Here is a 22762-nt window from a genome sequence, read left to right as displayed (position 1 = left end):
GCCACACTTGAAGCAGAGGCAAGGACAGAGCATCTGGAATTACACGTGCTGACTAGGGTAAAACAAAAAAAGGGTGATTCATACCTAAACATTCTTATAAAGCCCTACATGTATTTTCTTAACTTCAGTTGGCATGAGTAAGTTTACTTTTATAAATATTAGAAGAAAGTGTGGTCTTTTACAAAATATATATTCAGTAGAAGGTAAGATCTTGACTTCTTTTCTGACCATGGCTTAGACTACAGATTTGGCACTTTTCACTTGACCTGGAAGGAAGCAGATTTTAAAATTACATTTAATTAGCTTGTCATATAAAACAAAAATGAAGCCAGTTGTCAAATAATTGCCAGTCTGAACCAGTCATTAATCAAGCCTTGGGGCTGGTATGTCAATTCTAGTATTCTCCTCCACCTTTTTTTTTTTTTTTTTGTAATTTAAAGGTATGAGGTCACATTTCCCATATAATTGGTATTATTGTTCCTAATTCTGCCATTGAATAGAATAACTGAATAAACTGCTTAACCTCACCAGTCTTCACTTTCCTCCTTGTAACTTGAGGGGGTCATTTGAGAGGTCCCATCAAGACTAACACTTCCATCATGTGAAGGTATAAGATACTGGGGTGCTTGGAGGGGGTATAGAAGACCTGAGGGGGGCAGAGAGGTGATTCTTCCTTAGCGATGAGAAGGGAAGGAGGGAGAGGTGATGGACCAGGCTAACAGCAGTGGTAGAACAGAGAGAGAGAGTGAGAACCAGATTGTACCACAATGACAGGGAGAGAGGGTGAGAACCAGATTGTACCAGATTGGTCTCACTCCCTCTAGTCTCTTCTCCATCCATTTTATAAGGAAAGCCATATTATTCTCTCCTACTGAATCCTTCTTCTCTGCTTACCCCAAAGCATTTAATGGCAGCCCTCTGCCCCGGATAAAGACCAAACTTCTAAGGTTATAATTCAGTACTTTTAATGAAATGAGCACCAGTTAACTTTGCAACCTTATTTTTCACTGTTCCTCATAGACTTCACTATAATTAGCCAGATGGATCCTGGCCACTTCCCCACTCCCACCTTCAAGCCTTTTGTCATCCTATTGTGCCTTCATTCCAGAACTCCCTTCATATTCCAGCCTGGCTACCCATCCTTTCAGACAATTCCTCTTTCTTCATGATGCTTCCTCCTAATAGCTAGGCTGCTCTGAACATACACAGTACTGAGTTTATCTTTTCTAGTTTGTACTTTTCACAAACTAGGTAGTAGGCTGCTTAAAGACAAGGACGGTGTAAAGCATCTGTCTCCCTTCAGGGGACCTAGGAGTGTGCTATCTATGCATATGCTCAATAGACGTCTGGTAAAGATGGCAAGGGATACTCTGCCATACTACCTAGATTAGATTGTCTTAACCTTTAAAAAACCATAGTCCCTTTTGATTAAAAAAAAAAAATCTTGCATACTCATAATCCAACATTCAAAAGAATGGGTTCACATCATCTACAAAAAATAACTTAGATTGGACCATAGAGCTAAATGAAAAAAGCTAAAACTACAAAAGTCTTACCAAAAAGCCCATAAGAGTAAGTGCTGGTGACCTTGGGTTAGGCAATGTATCCTAGATACGACACTGCACACATAAGAACAAAAGGAAAAATAAGGTCAACTGGACTTCACACTTAAAGGCTTTTTTGCTTCAAAGGACACAATCAAGAAAATGAAAAGATAATCTACAGAATGGGAGAAAATATTTGCAAATCACATATCAGATAAGGGAATTGAATTCAAAATACATAAAGAACTCTTACAAGTCAACAAGAAAAAGACAACCCAATTTAAAAGTGGGCAAAGGAGTCCAATACACACATCTCCAAAGAAAATATACAAATAGCCAGTCAGCACATGAAAAGATGTTTAACATGATTAATAATTAAGGAAATGCAAATCTGAACTATATTAAGGTATCACTTCACACCCACTAGGATGGCTAAAAGTTTTTTAAAAGACAATGATAGGGGGCGCCTGGGTGGCTCAGTCGGTTAAGTGTCCGACTTCGGCTCAGGTCATGATCTCACAGTTTGTGGGTTCGAGCCCCGCATGGGGCTCTGTGCTACCAGCTCAGAGCCTGGAGCCTGCCTCGGATTCTATGTCTCCCTCTCTCTCTGCCCCCTCCCCTGCTCATTCCCTCTCTCTCTCTCTCTCTCTCTCTCAAAAATAAATAATAAAGATTAAAAAAAATTTTTTTAAAAAGGACAATGATAGATGTGGATAATGTCGTGGATAAATTGGAATCTTCATATACTCTGCTTATTGGAAACATTCAGCAGTTCCTCATATGAAGAGGCAGAGTTACCATATGGCCCAGCAATTCTCCCAAGAGAAATGAAAACATGCAGTCATACAACTTTGTACACAAAAGTTCACAGCAGCATTATTTACAATACTCAAAAGCATGGAAAGTTAAATATGCGTCAACTAATGAATATATAGGTAAGTTTGGGTAAGTTTGAATCCATATAAGAATATTATTCAGAACAAAAAGGAATACGGATGTTATAACATGTATGGACCTTGAAAACAGCATGCTAAATGAAAGAAGCCAGACACAAAATGGCACAAATTGTATGATTCTATTCATGAAATGTCCACAATGGGCAAATCTTGTCCAGAATGGGCAATTCTATAGAAATACAAAAGATAAATGGTTGTAGGAGCCTTATGGGAAGGAGGGCGGGGGGAGGGGTTACTGCGAATGGGTATGGTGTTTCCTTTTGGGGTGTTTATGTTCTAAAACTAGATGGTGGTGACGATTATATAACTCTGTGAATATATTGAAAACCAGTGGATTGTGCATTTTTAATTGGTGAATTTTATAGTATAAGAATTAAATCTCGGGGCGCCTGGGTGGCTCAGTCGGTTAAGCGGCCGACTTCGGCTCAGGTCACAATCTCGCGGTATGTGAGTTCGAGCCCCGCGTCAGGCTCTGTGCTGACTGCTCGGAGCCTGGAGCCTGTTTCAGATTCTGTGTCTCCCTCTCTCTCTGACCCTCCCCCGTTCATGCTCTGTCTCTCTCTGTCTCAAAAATAAATAAACGTTAAAAAAAATTAAAAAAAAAAGAATTAAATCTCAATAAAACTGATATTTTAAAAATTCTTAGGGATGCCTGTCACCAAGTGCAGCTTCCCCATTGACAGGAGACTGTTCCCCCAACAGGATTTTCAAAGCACAGTTATAATACTGAAAGCGCTTTTTCAAATTCTGCCATTCTATCTTCTAGGAGGACTGGCTTTCCTAGTTGAAAATCAAAGGCATAGTAAATTATATAAAATTAATAAATAATGGCAACAATATCAATATGAGACATTCTCTACAGAAATAATAATTGTTACTAATATTGAAGCTAATAATAAATCTAGGGAGTTATATCATACTTGTATCATGAGCTTGTAAAAGGTTAATGAAGATTGTCAAAATCAGAAGTTGTTAACCTCAGAAATAACATTGAACGTTGAATATTCATCTTTTCTGACATTCAAACCATTTTTATCCAAAACTTACGCGGTGTTGCCATTTTTGTGAAGATAGGAGTCACAGTATCTTCCAATTGTTGTTTCTGCTCCAAAAGCTCGCTGACAGAAGCTTCCAAATGGGTTTCCAACCATTCATTTTTTATACGGCATGCACTGAGGATGGTATTCTAGAGATAGAAACAGAATTTACTTTCTACTTGTTTATTAAAAAATAAAACTCTATAGTATCTCTGAACTAGCACTGTGCAAGAGAACTTTCTGTGATGGTGGAAATGCTCTATCTGCATCGTCCAATGTAGTCACCATTTGACATTTATCCACTGAGTGCTAGAAAAGGGACAAGTGTGACTGAGGAACTCAATTTATTTAATTTTTAATCAATTCTAACTTAAAATAACTACATGTGGCTAGTGGCTGCTATATTGGACAATGCAGCTCTAACATTAGTGGAATGTTGTGTAAAATAAAACTCATAATTTACAGTCCTGAAGCCCTGGGCCAGTGTACATCCTCTCCCTAATTCTTTATTTTCATTGAGCCCTGTGACAAAGGGAAGTGTTTGCAAAGGTTGGAGAATAGGTGGATGGTATGAACTGGATGCAACTCAACAGGAAGTTTATTCCCTCTCAGAGGGTTCAGAAGAGAGGAAGTGCCAGAAACGCAAGAAGAGCTCCACCTCACTGAAAACTTCTCAATTTGCATCAAAGCTATCTTGGCACACACGCAGCAAACTGAGGGTGTCTGATTTAAGATGTTTATTGTTCTGTGGTTCATAATAAGAAAGAGAAAAGAATGCATTTTTTGCATGTCCTGTCCCTATTATTAAATAGGCAGTAGTGTATGCAGAAATCAAGTGGATTTGGAAGGATGGCCATAATATATTATTAAAAGAAAAAAAAAAGCAAATTAAGGATAAATATATAGTTTTATAAAAATATAAATATAAATTTGTATTTATATTTATATATTTTATAAATATATAGTTTTATAAAAAAACAAAATCTTATAAAACTGTATGTGTGAATACATGTGTTTATATAACTCAAATGGTGAAATTTGTATGGTGAAACTAACACAAGATTGTTATCAGAACCCCAGGACAGTAAGACTGGAAATGGAAGAAAGAAAGCTAGTAAGTTTGCTTTAGGCATTTCAATTTTATTCTAATTATTACTATTTGTATATAATATTTTCTAGCTCAAATAACCAAATATTTAAAAATTGAAATTAAAAGAACTTTTATAGTACCTAGTTGAACAGAGTACTGTCTGTGCCAGGAAATTTTTCTTTCTCAGATTTAATAGCTGCAATAGCTACTCTAATAGAACTTGGCCTATATTTTGTTGGTTTCATAAGAGATTTTGTAAACTGTTTTACAAACCACAAGTGAAATGTGTCACTTATATTCTCAGACTTGGAGCTGTCTTACACTTTTAGCAATAGCTAATTCTTTTTCATCAGAATTAGAAGTCACAGGGAATTCACAGAACATCTTGCACAGAAATGCAAGAGATCATTTAAAACCAAACCACATTTCTAGTACCTGGAGCATATCTTTTTATTTTAGTGTACATCGAAAGCAATAAATTAGTCCACATGTAATGCTTAGCATATGGTAAATGTGGCAAGCTGGCTTTAGAATTAGCTGTCTTTATATTTGTGCCTTTGTTTACCATCATGTATAATATGAAACATTAAGAAATATGTAATGTATATATACATAGATACTAAAATATGATGTATATGTAAGTTTTAAAGCAAAACTTAATGACATGAGTATCAGTAGAACTCACTAATCAACAGAATAACCAGAACATGGCCGGTACTATTAACACTATTTCTGTGCTTCTCCCCTAATTTATCCCCCTGCCCTCCTCCAACAGATCACCACAATCTGTGTTTATAACTTTGCTTTTCTTTTTTAATAGTTTTACCCCACATGTAGATATCCCTAAACAATATAGTTTCATTTTGCTTGGTTTTGAGCTATAAAGCTCAAATTTCATAAGAAAATCTCTACAGTCTTTGGTGATTTTTTCTTCACTTCAACAATACATTTCAAAATGTATTTATGTTGTTGGATGTAATACTTAGTACATGTATCTCTATGTCACTCTTTAATATCATTTCATTTAATTTTTATCATTCTCTTTTCACTAGTTTACTAAGGAAGGAGGGAAGGAAGGAAGGAGTAAGGGTAGATAAGAGGGAAGGAGGAAGCAAGGGAGGGAGAAGACACCAGCAAGGACCACGACCTACCTCTAGAGCATTAATATAAGAAATTAAAGATAAAAGGCAAAAATCTCAAAAGACTTCTGAACAAACAGTAGTCACAATGCAGTACCTTGTCTTCCTTAAAGAGCTTCCCTGGTCCCTTTTCTGTGTCTGTAACAGCTGCAGAGACCTTTGCAATATATTTTTTCAGAGTCAGCCTTGCATCTGAAGGAACAGGACAATAAATAGCACAATAAGACAAAGACTAAAAAATATGCTCAACTATTTCCACTGTACTATTATACATCCAGAGTTTATAAAGACTGTATGTAGGAGATTTGTTGAGGTTGCTTTCACTGAATTTCAAGATAGATAATACTCAACTAGCACAGTGCTTTGGGACACTCACTGTGTTCCTACAATAATTCCTAAAATTGTGAAGACAAATAAACATGTGATACTTAATCCCAACGAGATCGTATTCCATTAAAATATCTACTCTGGAAGGGCACCTAACGGGTGGCTCAGTTGGTTGAGCGCCCAACTCTTGATTTTGGCTCAGGTCACGATACCAGGGTCATGAGATCAAGCCCCCTGTCATGCTCCACACTAAGTGTGGAGCCTGCTTAAGATTCTCTCTCTTTCCCTCTTTCCCCCTTTCCCTTGCTCACACTCACTCTCTCACTCTAAAAAATAAAAATAAATAAAAATAAACATAAAAATAATCTACTCTGGAGAAAGGAACAAAAACTCATTTCCAATAGACAAACTGTCACTTGCTTTACCCTTCATGATCCTTCAAAATAAATTCCAAAATAGCTTTTCTCTTTAAAAAAAAAAAAAGTGTTTAAAATAATTCCATTCACTATAGCACCCATAGTAATGTCATCACAAAATCTGCAAGACTTGTTCGAATACAATTACACTTTGAGAGAAATAAAAGATTAAAATAAATGAAAAGGCTTACCATATTCCTAGACGGAACAACTGATATTTCAAATTGTAGGTAAACTCCAAATTAATTTGGAGGTTGATGTATGTGCTCCCTGTGGCTGCTATACCAAATTGCCACAAATTTTTGGTGGCTTACAACAATACAAATTTATTCTCCCACAGTTCTAGAGGCCAGAAGACTGAAATTGGTATCAGTGGACTAAAGTCAAGCTGTTGGCAAGGCTGAATACTTCAGAGGGCCTTAAGGGGAAAACCCATTTTCTTGCCCTTTTCAACTGCTAGTGGTGGCCTGTGTCCTTGACTGGTGGGGGGGGTTCCTTCCTCCATCTTCAAAGGACCATAGGTCTCACCTGGATAATCTAGAATAATCTCTCCATCTCAAGATCCTTAACTGAAGGATCTACAAAATCCCTTTTGCCATATGAAGAAACATTCACAGGATCCAGGGATAATGACATATATCTATCTTTGGTAGCCATTTTTTAGCTCATCACAGCCTGCCCTAAAGTTCACATCTATCCCACAAGCAAAACACATTTACTCCATCCCAACATTCAAAAGTCTCAACCCATTACAAAATTAACCCATGTCCAATGCTCATCTAAAATATCATCAACTCAAAAGTCTCATATCTCATCATCTAAATCATCTAAACAAGCTATGGGTGAAACTTTGGTGTGATCCATAATCCTGGGGTAAGATTCCTCTCCATCTGTATAGACTTGTGAAACTAGAAAACAAGTTCTCTACTTCCAAAATATAATGGTAACAATTGTAGACACTGGCATTCATAAAGGGAGAGAGTGAAAGGAAAACAGGAGCCACCAGTCCCAAGCAACTTTAGAATCCCACAATGCAAATCCTGTTAGGTGTCAAAACCTAGCAAGAATCCTCTGTGGCACAAGGCTCCATCCTCTTGGACTGTGGCTCCAGCCTGAGTCATCCTTTTTGAGGAATGGTAGCATGTGTTTACAGGTGAATAGTCTCATCAGTCCATTTACTGTCTGCAGGGTTTGGGGAGTCCAGCAGCCTTTTTCTGTTTTGTTTTCTCTACTTCCCTTTGTTCAAACTGACAATGTTTCCTACCAGTACAACATTCTCAAAAATGCTGTGAGTCTCCTTGCAGGTCACAGAGACTCGTTTCATTAAACAAGAGGCTCCTCCACAGGTCTTTCTTGGATAATTTCATTTCTATTTCTGACTTCTGCTAAGATGGCTGAGGGGAGCCATGAGTCACACACCCAATCTTCTCAGCACCCACAAAACACTGTCCAACCACACCCATGCCTTTTCTACAAAGCACACTTTCCTAACAGTGAATCTTCTAATTTTAGCACTGTTGCTACCTAGATAGGCTGAGAATTTCCCAAATCATCAAGTCCTGTTTCCCTTTTAACGTAACAGTTTTTTCCTCAATTTATCATTCCCCTCTCACATTTTATTATAAACAAGAAGAAACCAGGCCATTCCTTCAACACTTTGCTTGGAAATCTCTTCAGCTACATGTCCAAGTTCCCACTTACAAGTTTTGCTTTCCATATATGGACAGGACACAATTCAGCCAAGCTTTCTGCCATAACCGCCCTTCCTCCAGTTTCCAATAACATGCTCATTTCCTTCTGAGCCCTCTCCAGCAGCATCTCTAACATGTTTCTACCAATAATCTGCTCAAAGCAACCTAGGCTTTTCCTATTCTGCACCTCAAAAATCTTCCATCTACTCATTACCCAATTCCAAAGCCACTTCTACATTTTTAGGTATTTGTTGCAGCTGCACCTCACTTCCAGACACCGAAATCTGCATTGGTTCCCTATGGCTGCTCTAACAAATTATCACAGACTTGATGGCTTAAAACATCAATTTATTCTATTATAATTCTAGATGCCAGAAGTCTGAGATTGGTTTCACTGGACTAAAGTCAGGCATGGGTAGGGCTGATTCCTTCTGGAGGCCTGAGGAGAAAACCTATTCCTTGCCTTTTTCACCTTCTAGCAATTTTGGTTCCTCAGATTGTGGCTTCTCCCAATACCTTCAAAGTGCATCACACCAATCTCTGCTTCTAGCATCACTTCACCTCTTCCTCTTCATGTCAAACATCTACTTTCCTCTTACAAGGACACTTGTGATTATATTTAGGATCCATCAGGAGAATCCAGGATAATGTCTCACTCTCAAAATCCTTAATCATATCTGCAAAGTCCATTTTGCCCTATAACATTCACAGCTTGCAGTGATTAGGACCAGATCTTCAGGGGCCATTATCCAGTCTACCATGATCAGCGTACAATTTCATGAAACTCCACATGGGAGTTTTTGAGAGACTTTAAAAAAATCACTATACAGAAGAAAATGGCAACACAGTAGGAGGATCCTACACTTGCCTCATCCTACAAACCCAAATAGACAACTGTCAAATCATCCTAAATACCCCAGAAATGAACCTGAAGACTAACAGAACAATTCCACAACTAAAGGGTGAGAGGAGGCCATATTGAAGAAGAAGATGACGATGACGATGACGACGAAGGCAGCGGCAGAGACTTAGACAAGTCAAAGGAATGCCAAGACAAAGGAATTCATCCCAAATGAAAGAACAAGATAAGATCATGGTCAGAGATCTAATCAAAACAGATATAAGCAACATGCCTGATCAGGAATTTAAAGCAACAGTTATAAGGATATTCATAGGGGTTGAGAAAAGAATGGAAGACTTCAGGGAGACAATTACCACAGAGATAAGAGTGAAAAAAGAATCAGTCAGAGGGGCACCTGGATGGCTCAGTCAGTTAAGCGTCAGATTCTTGGTTTCGGCTCAGATCATGATCTCATGAGTTCAAGCCCTGCCAGTAGAACAAATCAATGAAATCAGGAGCTGATTCTTTGACAAACTTAATACAATTGATAAAGCTCTAGCCAGACCTATCAAACAGAAAAGAGAAAGGACCCAAATAAATAAAATCACAAACAAGAGAGGAAAAATAACAACCAACACCACAAAAATACAAACAATTATAGGAGAATATTATGAAAATCTATATGCCAACAAACTGGACAAACTGAAAGGAATTGGTAAATTCCTAGAAACATACAGACTCTAAAACTGCAACAAAAAATAAAAAACGTTTAACAGACTGATAACCAGCAAAGAAACTGAACCCATAATAAAAAGTCTCCCAACAAACAAAAGTCCAAGGCCAGATGGCTTCACAGGAGAATTCTACCAAACATCTCAAGAAGAGTTAATACCTATTCTTCTCAAACTGTTACAAAAAATAGAGATGGAAGGAAAACTTCCAGATTCATTCTATGAGGGCAGCATTACCCTCAATAGAACTAGCAAATGGAATCCAACAGTACATTAAAAGAATCATTCATGACGATCAAGTGGGATTTACTTCTGGGCTGCAAGAGTGGTTCAATATTTGTAAATCAATCATGGTGATACACCACATTAATAAAAAAAAAAGAACCATATGACTGTTACAATAGATGCAGAAAAGCATTTGAGAAAGTACAACATCCATTCATGATAAAAACCCTCAACAAAATAAGAGTTAGAGGGAACATACCTCAACATAATAAAGGCCATAAATGAAAAACACAGCTAATATCATCCTCAGTGGGGGAAAACTGAGAGCTTTTCCTCTATAGTCAGGAACAAGACAGGGATGTCCACTCTCACCACCATTATTTAACATAGTACTGGAAGTCTTATCCAAACAGTCAAACACAAATAAAAGGCATCCAAATTGGCAGGGAAGAAGTCAAAATTTCACTATTTGCAGATGACTTGATACTGTATAAAGAAAACTGAAAAAAATGCTAGAACTGATACACAAATTTAGTAAAGTTGCAGGACACAAAATCAACATACAGAAATCTGTCGCATTTCTATACACCAATAATGAAGCAGCAGTAAGACAAATTAAGGAATCAATCCCATTTACAACTACACCAAAACCCATAATATTCCTATGAAAAAACCTAATCAAAGAGGTGAAAGACCTGTACTCTGAAAACTACAAATCACTGATATAAGAAATTAAGGAGGACTCAAAGAAATGAAAAGACATTCCATGCTCATGGACTGGAAGAACAAATATTGTCAAAATGTCTGTATAACCCGAATCCATCTACACATTTAATTCAATCCCCATCAAAATACCACCAGCATTTTCACAGAGCTAGAACAAACAATCCTAATATTTTGTATGAACCACAAAATACTCCAAATACCCAAAGCAACCTTGAAAAAGAAAAGCAAAGCTGGAGCATCACAATTCTGGACTTCAAGTTATATTGTAAAACTGTAGTGATTCAAAACAGTATGGTACTGGCACAAAAATAGACACATTGATCAATCAAACAGAACGGAAAACCCAGAAATGAACCTACAGCTATATGGCCAATTAATCTTTGACAAAGCAGGAAAGAATATCCAGTGGGAAAAAGACAGTCTCTTCAACAAATAGTGTTGGGAAAGCGGGACAGCAACATGTGAAAGAATGAAACTGGACCACTTTGTTACACTGTACACAAAAATAAATTCAAAATGGATGAAAGACCTAAGTGAGAAACTTACAACCATTAAAATCCTAGAGCACACAAGCCATAACATCTTTGACACCAGCCACAGTAACTTCTCTCTAGATATGTCTCTGGGGGCAAGGGGAAAAAAAGCAAAAATAAACCACTGGACTAAATAAATAAATAAATAAATACCATTGGACTAAATAAATAAATAAACAAACAAACTATTGGGACTTCATCAAAACAAAAGGCTTCTGCACAGGGAAGGAAACAATCAACAAAACTAAACGGCAATCTAAGGAATGGGGGCAATATTTGCAAATATCTGATGAAGTGTTAGTATCTAAAATACAAAGAACTTAACACTCAAAAAACAAATAATCCAATTAAAAAATGGGCAGAATACATGAATAGACATTTTTCAAAAGAAGACATCCAGATGGTCAACAGATACTTGAAAAGATGCTCCATATAATTCATCATCAGGGAAACATAAATCAAAACTACAATGAGATATCACCTCAATGAGATAAGCCTATCAGAATGGCTAAAATCAACAACACAAGAAACAACAGGTGTTGGTGAGGATGTGAGAAAGGGAACTCTCTTGCATCGTTGGTGGGAATGCAAACTTGTGCAGCCACTATGGAAAATAGTATGCAGGTTCATCAAAAAGTTAAAAATAGAACTACCCTAGGATCTAGCAATTGCACTATTAGGTATTTACCCAAAGAATACAATAGTACCAATTCAAAGGTATACATGCATCCCAAGGTTTATAGCAGCATTATGTACAATGTGGAAACAGGCCAAGTGTCCATCCACTGACAAATGGGTAAAGATGGTGTGGTATATATATACATACACATATATATACATAATGGAATATTACTCAGCCATAAAAAAGAATGAAATCTTGCCATTTGCAAGGACATGGATGGAGCTAGAAAGTATTATGCTAAGTGAAATAAGTCAGTCAGAGAAAGACAAATACCGTATGATTTCATTCGTATGTGGAATTTAAGAAACAAAACAAAGGATCAAAGGGGAAAAAAAGAAAGAAACACACCAAGAAACAGAATCTTGGGATGCCTGGGTGGCTCAGTCTGTTAAGCAGCCAACTTCGGCTCAGGTCATGATCTCACGGTTCATGAGTTTTTGTCCAGCGTCAGGCTCTGTGCTGACAACTTGGAGCCTGGAGCCTGCTTCAGATTCTGTGTCTCCTTCTCTCTCTCTGCCCTTTGTCCAACCCCCCCCCCTTCAAAAAATAAAAAAATAATAATAATAATAAAAAAGAAACAGAATCTTAACTATAGAGAGCAACTGATGGTTACCAGAGGTGTGGTGGGTTGGGGACAGGTGAAATAGATGATGGGGATTAAGGAGCGCACTTGTGATGAATAAGGTCATGTAGGGAAGTGCTGAATCACTAAATTATACACCTAAAACTGTATTGCACCGTATGTTAACTTACTGGAATGGAAATAAAAAACTTAAAGAAAAACTCACTGTAATGCTCAACTGTGCCATCTGTAGTACCTAACAATCTTCTAAGCCTCATTCATCTATCTATAAAGTGAACATAACAAAAGAGGTTACATTGAGATCTACATCTGGAACAGTATTCATGCATAGGAACCAGTTAATTGGTATTCTTGGTATTCCTTGCTTCCAGCACCACAGAACTTCAAACTCATCATTCGCATTGCAAGCAAAATTAATTCCCTAAACTGGAATCTAAGGTTCAGATTTTGGCTCTGCTATTTGGTAACCTGGAATCAGTGGTGGTCCCAGAACTCCAATACAGGATGGAACTTAGGAGAGGCATTAGTTGGAAGGCGGGATTAAAGGGCTTGTTTTGAAACTGCATTTCTATAATAAGCATGCTGATTTTACTGAAAGCACATGTTTATTTTGGTGGCTTGCTAGAGAAAGGGATTTTTTGCAAGCATCCTCTTAATGCCACCATACCTGTGTAGTGCATTCAGCTTGCTATAGAAAAATATCACAGACTAGGTAGATTATAAACAACGGAAATTCATTTCTCATAGTTCTGGAAACCAAGAAATCCAAGATCAAGGAACCAACATGGTTTGCAGTCTGATGAGACCCCTCTTCCTTCATAGCTGGCACCTTCTCACTATGTCTTCACATGGTGGAAGGGGCTAGGGAGCTCTGTGGGAACTCTGATAAAGACACTAATCTTACTCATAAAGGTTCCACCCTCATGTCCTAAGCACCTCCCAAAGGCCCTACCTCCTAATACTACCACACTGGGCATTAGTATTCAACATATGAACTGCAGGTAGAGGGGGACATAGACAATAGGACCACAGTAATACCTTAACCCCTCTCAGCTTTATCTACAAAAGGAAGTATTAGGGTACAGTCCTCGGAAGATTGTCGTAACTAAACAAAATCTAGCAGAGCACGTGGAAGTATCTTGGCACAGTGCCTAGAACACGGCAAGCTTATGATTAGGTCACTCCTCTCCTCAAAACTCTATAAATGACTCCCTACTGCCTGCTGAATAAAATACAGGGCCCTCCAACATCGATCTAGCCACAAACCACCTTTCCGGCTTTATCCCCTCTAACATTCATCCAGAGAATCTATCCATTGTTTACAGCGTGACATCCCCAAACATCAACATGGTTCTGGTCTCTGCTCAGACATTAGCTTATCAAGAGGCCTTTCCTGATGGCCCTCTATAAAGGAACACACTCATTCATTCACTTGCTGGCAACTTCATAACCCCCTTACCACTCTACTTTTCTCAGTAGCACTCCACAGATACATAGATTTAGACAGATAGATTTTATGGGTCTCCATATTAGAAGGTAAACTTCATGGACACAAATGCTGTTTTGTGCCAAGCTGTGTATATATTCTCAGGTCCTAAAACAGCATTTAGCACATAGAGGTACTCAACAAATATTGGTTATAGGAATGTTGACATAGAATTTCCTCGTTATGTTTCCTCAATCTAAGACGCCCTCTCTGTTGCCATCTACAAAAATTCTACTCCTTAAAGCTTACTCAAATACCCTTCTGTGAAACTTCTGATTCCCCCAGGTAGAACTCATTGCTCTCTCAACCATTACATGATTAAAATTTGATCTAGCTCTTATTTCAGTCTGTCTTGTAATTTTTCCTATCTTGTTTTTGGCTTCTACCTCTAGATTGTAAGCTCCTTGAAGGCAGGGTTTGTGCCTCCTCTTTTTATCATATACCATGCCAAATTCCCCACCCCCCACCCACTATCTGACAGTACCACATTCCCACCAAAGGAACATGGTTTAAAAGGGGGAGGGACTTGGGGCGCCTGGGTGGCTTGGTCAGTTAAGCGTCCGACTTCGGCTCAGGTCATGATCTCATGGTCCATGAGTTCGAGCCCCGCATTGGGCTCCATGCTGACAGCTCAGAGCCTGGAGCCTGTTTCAGATTCTGTGTCTCCCTCTCTCTCTGACCCTCCCTCGTTCATGCTCTGTCTCTCTCTGTCTCAAAAATAAATAAACGTTAAAAAAAAATTAAAAAAAATAAATAAAAGGGGGAGGGACTCAATATTTGCTTAGCTATTTGAAGGGAAGGGCATTCCAGAGTGAAAAAATAGAAGCAGATGCTAAATTGTGTGAAATGGTATGGCTATAGCAATTTTTTAAGTAGATATAAAACTGGCATACTAAAAGAAGGCTTGGAGGAGATACAGGTAAATTATTTCCAAGAAAATCTATTAATACAATTACAGAATTTATTAGCAAGTAAAATATTAGTAAAGTCTTCATTTTTCAGAAAAGTGAAGAGGTTCAACACATTCTGGCAAAAACAAGAAAAAATATCCCTAAGAAACCCAGTAGGGGCACCTGGCTGGCTCAGTCAGCAGAGCACGCAACTCTTGATCTCAGGGCTGTGAGTTTGAGTCCCACACTGGGTTTAGAGATTACTTAAAAATAGAGTCTTAAAAAAAAAAAAGAAAAGAAAAGAAAAGAAAGAAAGAAACCCAGTGATTGGTTAGGTGACACCTTTTAGTTCCAGTGTGGTTCTTTGTGACATCACTGAATTTAACCCTGAATCACTATAACTGATGATGTTATAATGATCATCAGTGTATGCTGTGCTCACTAGGATATTAAATGCTTTGAGTAGAGCATTTCTACTCAGAGCAGTTCTACTCTGTGACCAATTTTTGGCTATAGATTTTTTTTCCCCCCGATTGAGAAAGATGTCCATTCAAGGACTATCCCTGTCTTTTTCTCTGTTGTTGATCTGCTTCCTTAGGGAGAGCTTCTGCATTTGTGATGGAACTATCTGGACAAAGGTTGGATGGGAGATTTTTCCAGAAGAAATGCATTGTCTGAAAGTTAAGCCTTCTCCATCTCACTGTCTACCTTACCCTCTGGACAAACTATGCTGCAATTTTGCTAATGTGGATATACTGGAGAGTTCTTTACACCTCGTTTATATTTTAGTACAAGCTCTGTTTTTAATCCTGTCTGTTTTATCTGTGCATTACCTGTGGATGAAATGGAAAAAACGCCAACAACAGGTGAATTAGTGATGAAAATAGTAATAGTTATAAAATATCAAAGCCTTTAAAACAAAAGATTATCAGCTTCTTTGAGGGAAAGTACCATGTCTTATACCTCTTTGTAACATCTCCCTGCCCCCACCACTCATCCCTCAACATGTAGTACAATTTGTTGTCTTGAATGTACTAGGGGCTCGACAAAAGTGTATTGAATTAGGAAGTCCTTAAAACAATGTAGCTCAACCCCTCTCAAGTTACAAAATACATCAAGAAAGTAGTGAGCTAGAATGGATACGAAATGAAATGAGTAGAATGGATAGGAAATGAAACTGGGCCCATAGGTAAGTCATTTGATCTTTCTCAGCTGCCTCAACCATAAAATGAAGCATCTGGACAAGAGATCTGTTAAGTACCTTCCAGATATATCTAAGAAAGCTAAGTATGTAAAAGTGCACGTGTATTTTTTTTTTCTTTTTTAAATAGACCGTGAACTTATTTCTAATGTTAGGATAACTTTCTGGGAAATGGCACTCTTAAACCAATTTCCCACTTGGCACACCCCCCCCCCCCAATGCACCATATTTTGAGGCAATTTTAAAAGCTGACTGACCTTCACAACTATTAGATATTTATAAAATTGCTATGATTTGATTGCATTATACATTACTGTTCAATAAAGGAAAATATTTTGCTAATATTCAAATAATAGTATTTGCTCTAACCGTAACAAGCTTATATTAAATGCTTGCTGATTGTGATAATGATCACCACAATCTTACATGGGGGCGAACAGAAAAGACCATCTCTTCTACACGTATTCCTTTTTTCTATAGTAACCTTTCTATTGTGTAGATAAGTAATGTATCGTGTTTGGAATTTATATATATCCAGGGGCGCCTGGGTGGCTCAGTTGGTTACGCGACGGATTTCGGCTCAGGTCATGATCTCACAGTTCGTGAGTTTGAGCCACGTGTCGGGCTCTGTGCTGACAGCTCAGAGCCTGAAGCCTACTTCAGATTCTGTGTCTCCCCTCTCTCTACCCCTCCCCTGCTCACACTCTTTGTCTCTCTGTCTCTCAATAATAAATAAATGTTAAAAAAAAGTTTTAAGTGTATATATCCAGAAAGCAAATGTAATTTGAACTACAGTAAGAAAAAAATCTATAATATCATCTGTCTTTCTCCCTTTAGCTAAAAAAACCAGCCTCCTCAGATACATTTGGTAATGATCCAGAAAATCAGTCCCTATATGACATTGATCAAATACTCTGCCGGCTGGTGGCCACAACATCAATGATGTCCAAGTACCTGAATCAGGTGTCCTGTCATCCTCCAGCTAAGAAAGTCAAACACCAAAAACTAAAGAGGAAGAAGAATGAGGGAGGAGAAGGAGCCGGAGGAAACTAGACCTATCCATATGCAAACATATCTCAGTCCAATATGGAGGTTAGAGACAACTCATTCAAGGATAAAAATGTTCTTTGAGAGCCTTTGTAATTTTTTGTTACTTACTTTACCAAGACTTTCCAAACAAGTATGGGTTCAAAAAGTACTTCTATTCAGCTGAAAAGGCACCCACACTTACTATAGTGCTGAGAAAAAGATTATGTACTATCACTTCTTCGTGTTTAAGTATTTTTTTCTTTTTAGTGTGTTAGATTGCTAATCATTAACCAATATGTAGAACAGAATCTTGCTTTAGTGTTCAATAAATCTCTGATTTAAATAATATTTGTGCTTTTTCTTACTTTTCTGAGCAGATCTTTGGGCCATATGGAAACTTTTAATTTCCCATCTCATATTGCCAAAATAGTATGGAAATATTAAGAAACAGATTAATTTTCAGAGAGGGAGGCAAACCATAAGAGACTCTTAAATACAGAGAACAAACAGGGTTGATGGCGGGGGGTGGGGAAAATGGGTGACAGACATTAAGGATGGCACTTGTTAGAATGAGCACTGGGTGTTATAAGTAAGTGATGAATCACTGGGTTCTACTCCTGAAGCCAAGACCACACTGTAGGTTAACTAACTTGAGAACAAATTTTAAAAATTTTAAAAAGAAATGGATTAATTTTTTAAAGTATAAATTTCTCCATTTTCGTTATGACAAATGATGAAGTATCAACATTTAAAAATTTTTAGTCTTTGGTTGATTAAGATTGCTCAATTTTTAAAAAGTATTCCAGACTTTTATTGATCAACCACCTCATTTTTATAAGTATGGTTACAAATTGGAAGATTTGTCTGAGACTAGGACAGAAGATTTGATTTAAAACCTGTTGAAAACCCCAGAAAAATATGCCAGCTCCCATCAATATAAGGGAGGAAAAAAACTTTTAGAAAACAATTCTTGAGATAGTAACATATAACTCTATAGTCTTTACAAGGCATAGGATGGTGCCTGCCTTGAGTTATTGTGGATTATTAAACGTTTACTTATGATTCCAGTTTCCAGACTGTCCTTCCTTCCTCTCTCCCGTACCACAACCCTACTCCTACATCTCCAAAAATGATTCTTCATCCCTTCAGACTTCTGACCTGTCAACCAATTCCCTCTAAGAGAACATGTATACACATTTCTTCTAATGGGGACTCTTGAACACTTGCAAAGTCTCCAAACCTCGAAAACTTTCCAAAGAAATTTCTAACAGTGGAATTTTCAACAGCATAAAGGGAATTCTTTTTAGGGTAGGTATTAGAGTACAAAACTGGGCTTTAACAGGATGCCTGGAGGCCAGCAAAGGGGAGTTGTGGCCAGCTATGGGGTGAGGGGAAGTTACAGACCTGTCCTGAGGGCACTCTAAAACAAAGCTACAAGACACTGGATCAAACCACACAGGCCCAAGGCAAAGAAGGCTGGAAACCCTAACCAGGTAAAGGAATAAATGTGCCAAACCCTGCTCCCAAGAAATTCCCTCCCCAAGTGTTGAATATTCCATCCCCTAGTTAACAATTGTCAGTAAAAGACAGTGACCCAAAACCAGAGCACAAAGCTCTCCCTTGAGCTCACCCCCTCTCACAACTCAAGAGCGTACCCTCACTTTAATAAACTTTCCCACTTGCTTCTCTTGATTGTTGTCTGGTCTGTTCTTGAATTCTTTCTTGGGAGGACGTCAAGAGCCTTCAATGACATCCCCGGACAGGCTAGACAGAGGCCTCAGAGTCCCGGTGCAGGGGGCGGGGGGCAGGGAGTCCTCCCCAGTCCATCTGACAGCATAGGGAGTCCTCTACCCCTTAAGCCTCTCCAGGTGACCCCTACTCTAGTCACTAGAACAAGAAACAGCAGTGGTTTAAATTCTCATTAAGTCTGAAGCAAACAAATGTTAAATGTTTCTCTGAGTAGTTGGTGTTTCAGACATCCCATAAATTACCATGAAGCTCCAGTCCTTACAATTCCATCACTGATCAGAAAACAGAATGCTAGTTTATAGTATTATAGTCTTCTTTTATCTTAATTATTAGGAAATATTAGGTATAATTCCCCCAAGAATGTACGGACCCAAACTAAACAGTTGGGTATTAGGAAGAAGAAAACCAATGGAAGCTCACACCCAAAAGCCCCAAACTGTTTCTTTTCAGAAAAGTTACAGTAAAATTTGTCCCTGGTTTGTGTTTTTTTTAAGTATCATGGGTCATTTTTCAAAAATGGATTTTAAATTATACAATATGAATTTCACCTACAATAGCTATTCATGGGGGATCAATTCTTTGCTATTTGTTTTCTTTTTACTTGTAGATCTAACCATGAAATTGAAGGTATTCATAAAAACATTGTCCCTAGAAAATATTAGTACAAGTGGGCAATTATCTATAAAGTAATGCACCAAGTATAACATCTTTTTCTTCCCAAAAGTGCTACCTTGCCTCAATTCCTTATTTCTATTCTCCCAGCTCCCCCTCTCATTTTACTGATAAGCAAGTTCCTTATTGCTACCAGATGAATCTTCCTAAATATCACTTTCATCTTCTTCCTTTTCTACATACAAACTTTCAATGGCTCCCAGTAGTTACAGAAATGAAATGAAAACACCTTAGCCTGACATTTAAGGGTATAATCTGGCTATAATAATAGCAGCAACATTTTTTTTAATGTTTTTATTTTTTGAGAGAGAGAGAGACAGAGCACAAATAGGGCAGGGCCAGGGATAGACAGAATACAAAGCAGGCTCCAGGTTCTGAGCTGTCAGCACAGAGCCCGACGCGTGGGCTCGAACCCACAAGCAGTAAGATCATGACCTGAGCCAAAGTCAGACGTTCAACCAACTGAGCCACCCAGGTGCTCCAATAGCACCAGCATTTTTCAAGTGCTGATCACACACCAGGCCTTGTGGTAAGTGCTTTATATCATTTCATTTCATTCCTCACAACTAACCCCAAGAGGTAGGAACTATTATTGGCTCCCTTTACTGGAAAATAAAACTAAGGTATAAAGAATTTAAGGATCTCGTCTGAGGTCACATAGGTTTCAAGTGGAAACACCAGTATTTAAACTCAAGCAATTTGATTCAAAAGTGCATGTACTTACTCTTTTACAATTGCATCTGTGCAGTAACCCACCCTTGCAAATTATGATTTTCTATTCCAGTAAGGCAATCTCATCACTGTCCCTCAAAATGCCACTTTCATTCCCAGCCCACAGATTTTGCTCACACCCTGTCTCCTTCTATTGGATTAAAATCCCACTCATTCTCCAAGGCCCAGCTCAACTCCAACATGTTCAGACTTCACGTTCTCTGACAACCCCATAGCATGTACCACCTGCTCTACTGATTTTAACCCTTACTCATAGTCTTTCTTATGTTGTTACTTATGTCTATAGCTTATCATCCTCCACCTAACAAATGTCCAGAGGGAAGGAACAACCCGTTGTACCTACGACAATGCTACGCTCACAGTGGGCATTTAATAAATCCTCACTGAAAGCAAAATTGCAGATAACTATGCAAAATGAATGCCATGAACTTCACAAGTACTGGGTTTTTTTAACCAGTGTGTATACACATACATAGTTACACAGGTATTATCTCCCTGAAATCTCTAAGCTATGTTCTATAGGGTTGCGAAAATGAATTAAGCAAAATATCACTAAAATTCAAAAGAGCACATAGCTTTCTGACCTTTGACTGAAGCATTAACATTCATGCAGAAAAGTGCAAAATTATAAATGTACAACTCAATGAATTTTCACAAACGAACACACCATGTAACTAGCAACCAGATTAAGAAAAAAATTACTACATCCTAGAAGTTCCCTCATGCTAGACAGGTAACTGCTATTCTGACTTCTAACACTATAGATTAATTTTGCCTGGAAAATCATTTTAAGTTATTATAACTTTCTACCTGGGAAAGCAAACATATGACTCAAATATGCCATTTAAAAAAAAAGTTGAGGAATGGACCATTCAACCTAAGTCTCTCAGGAAATGGCCCTCAACATAAACCATATATATATATATATATATATATATATATATATATATGTAATATATATATATATATTCTTATAGGAAATTATTGTTGAAATTGTTAGAAGTTAGTCAATCAACTAGCTTTCAATATGTACAGTTTCTATTAAGTACAATGTTGGAGGCCAATAGCAAAATAGCAAAAAACAAAAAAAAAAAAGGAAGATTTCACACATCACCACCAGTGACTTGTGATTATATCTACAAATAAAACATGGTGGCAAAAGGTGAAAATGCTAATCATCTCTTGCTTTGTTGATGGTATAACCTATCACTCATAGGAAAAAAAAATCCATCACTCAGTCTGTTTGCTACTGTCATTAGCTAGATCCCAAGACCTGACCTTCATTGCCCACTTGCTTGTACTCACCAATCCCTGTTGCACATTTTTCCTTAAGCTCTTTTCTGGCTTATCTCTTAACTTAGGCAAATGGAAACCGAAACCATCCCTCAAGTATAGGAACTGCCCTGAAAGACCACCAGCCAGCCCAGACCACGCAGACTAGTTTCAGCATAACCCCTGACTCATGCCTGTGCAGATGGACTGTAGAGTGACCTCCAAAATGACTGACAACTACCTTTACCTTATTATAATACTAAAATCTCCACCCAAGGAGGAGCACGAGCCTCATTTGCATAACATACAACGTATGTATAGGCCTGTTTCCTTAAGGTGCATGTGGGATCTTATGTGCACCTCTACAAACCATGACAAGGATCCCCTTGTTAAATATTCATCTTAACCCTAAATTAAAGAAACCCATTCACCCTTGCTTGGGGAGTCGCAGCTTTGGAAGTTCTTCCTTGTGATCTCCTAATTTGCTGCAAATAAAGCTTCCTTTGTGCAACAACTCTCCTGGTATAGTTTCTATGTGACTCACCAAGGAACAGACTCATGTTGGTTCAGTTACACCACTGCCTTGTAGGCTTCCTTACCTGCCCAGTCCAGGAATTCAACACACTCGGTCTGGGAATACCGAGCAGCAACATCTCGAGCTCTTTCTTCCCGAAAGTTCAGAGCTTCTATATCAACATCCAATTCCACAAGTGCTTTCAAAGTTTCCAAACGACCCCAGGCTGCAGCACAGTGTAAGAGTGTGTAACCTAACAAATAGAATGAAGATGGTCAGGTCAAATAGACTACATTGTTTTAGGCCATTTTATTGAACAGAAGATCACAATGGCAATCAAGTATTAAACAATTACTGTGGGCCAGGCACTATTTTAAGTACTTTATATATAGTAAACTCATTTACTTCATAAAAACCCTATGAAGTCAGAACTATTATAATCCCCACTTTAAAGATAAGGAAACTGAGGTCCAGAAACTTGCCTGAGGAACACAGCCAGTAAATGACAGGTGAAAGATACCAACACAGGCAGCCTGAAGTCTAAGCTTTTCAACATTTCTAAGGAAGACAGCAACATCCCTAGCAGTAATTTATTTTGGAGCACAATTAGACCAATGACTTTAGTCGAAGGGATTGTCAGCAAACTCTAATTGCTAGCATTATTGTTATTTTTTAAAATTTAAATCCAAGTTAGTT

General features: G+C 38.0%; 2 protein-coding genes across 7 annotated transcripts in view; one reads left to right on the top strand and one right to left on the bottom strand.

Annotated features, from left to right (window-relative positions):
- Nucleotides 1-22762, bottom strand: part of ANKRD45 (ankyrin repeat domain 45) — a 48673-nt gene that overhangs the window by 4172 nt on the left and 21739 nt on the right. For 5 of the 6 annotated variants that reach the window (XM_045452878.1, XM_045452882.1, XM_045452879.1 and 2 more), the window contains exons 3-6: nucleotides 22152-22319; nucleotides 5864-5958; nucleotides 3548-3686; nucleotides 85-266 (exon numbers count right to left, since the gene is read on the bottom strand). In XM_045452878.1, coding sequence (XP_045308834.1) covers nucleotides 235-266; nucleotides 3548-3686; nucleotides 5864-5958; nucleotides 22152-22319 — 434 coding nt within the window. In that variant the 3' untranslated portion in view covers nucleotides 85-234. The remainder of the gene's footprint in view (nucleotides 1-84; nucleotides 267-3547; nucleotides 3687-5863; nucleotides 5959-22151; nucleotides 22320-22762) is intronic. The other variant, XM_045452877.1, reaches the window with a different exon arrangement.
- Nucleotides 15421-17361, top strand: TEX50 (testis expressed 50). The gene is made up of 2 exons (XM_045452884.1): nucleotides 15421-15763; nucleotides 16936-17361. Exons 1-2 carry the CDS (start codon nucleotides 15440-15442, stop codon nucleotides 17149-17151), a joined length of 540 nt encoding a protein of 179 aa, XP_045308840.1. The 5' UTR covers nucleotides 15421-15439; the 3' UTR covers nucleotides 17152-17361.

The sequence above is a fragment of the Leopardus geoffroyi genome, chromosome C3, assembly GCF_018350155.1.
Source record: "Leopardus geoffroyi isolate Oge1 chromosome C3, O.geoffroyi_Oge1_pat1.0, whole genome shotgun sequence".
Taxonomy (NCBI): Eukaryota; Metazoa; Chordata; class Mammalia; order Carnivora; family Felidae; genus Leopardus; species Leopardus geoffroyi.
Note: the sequence above shows the minus strand (reverse complement) of the source record. Positions and strands in the feature narration are given on the sequence as shown.

Coding starts and splice junctions, on each gene's coding strand:
- TEX50 (XM_045452884.1), top strand. CDS start 15,440: ATGTCCATTCAAGGACTATCCCTGTCTTTTTCTCTGTTGTTGATCTGC. Junction 15,764..16,935: donor GGAAAAAACGCCAACAACAG/GTGAATTAGTGA, acceptor TTCTCCCTTTAG/CTAAAAAAACCAGCCTCCTC.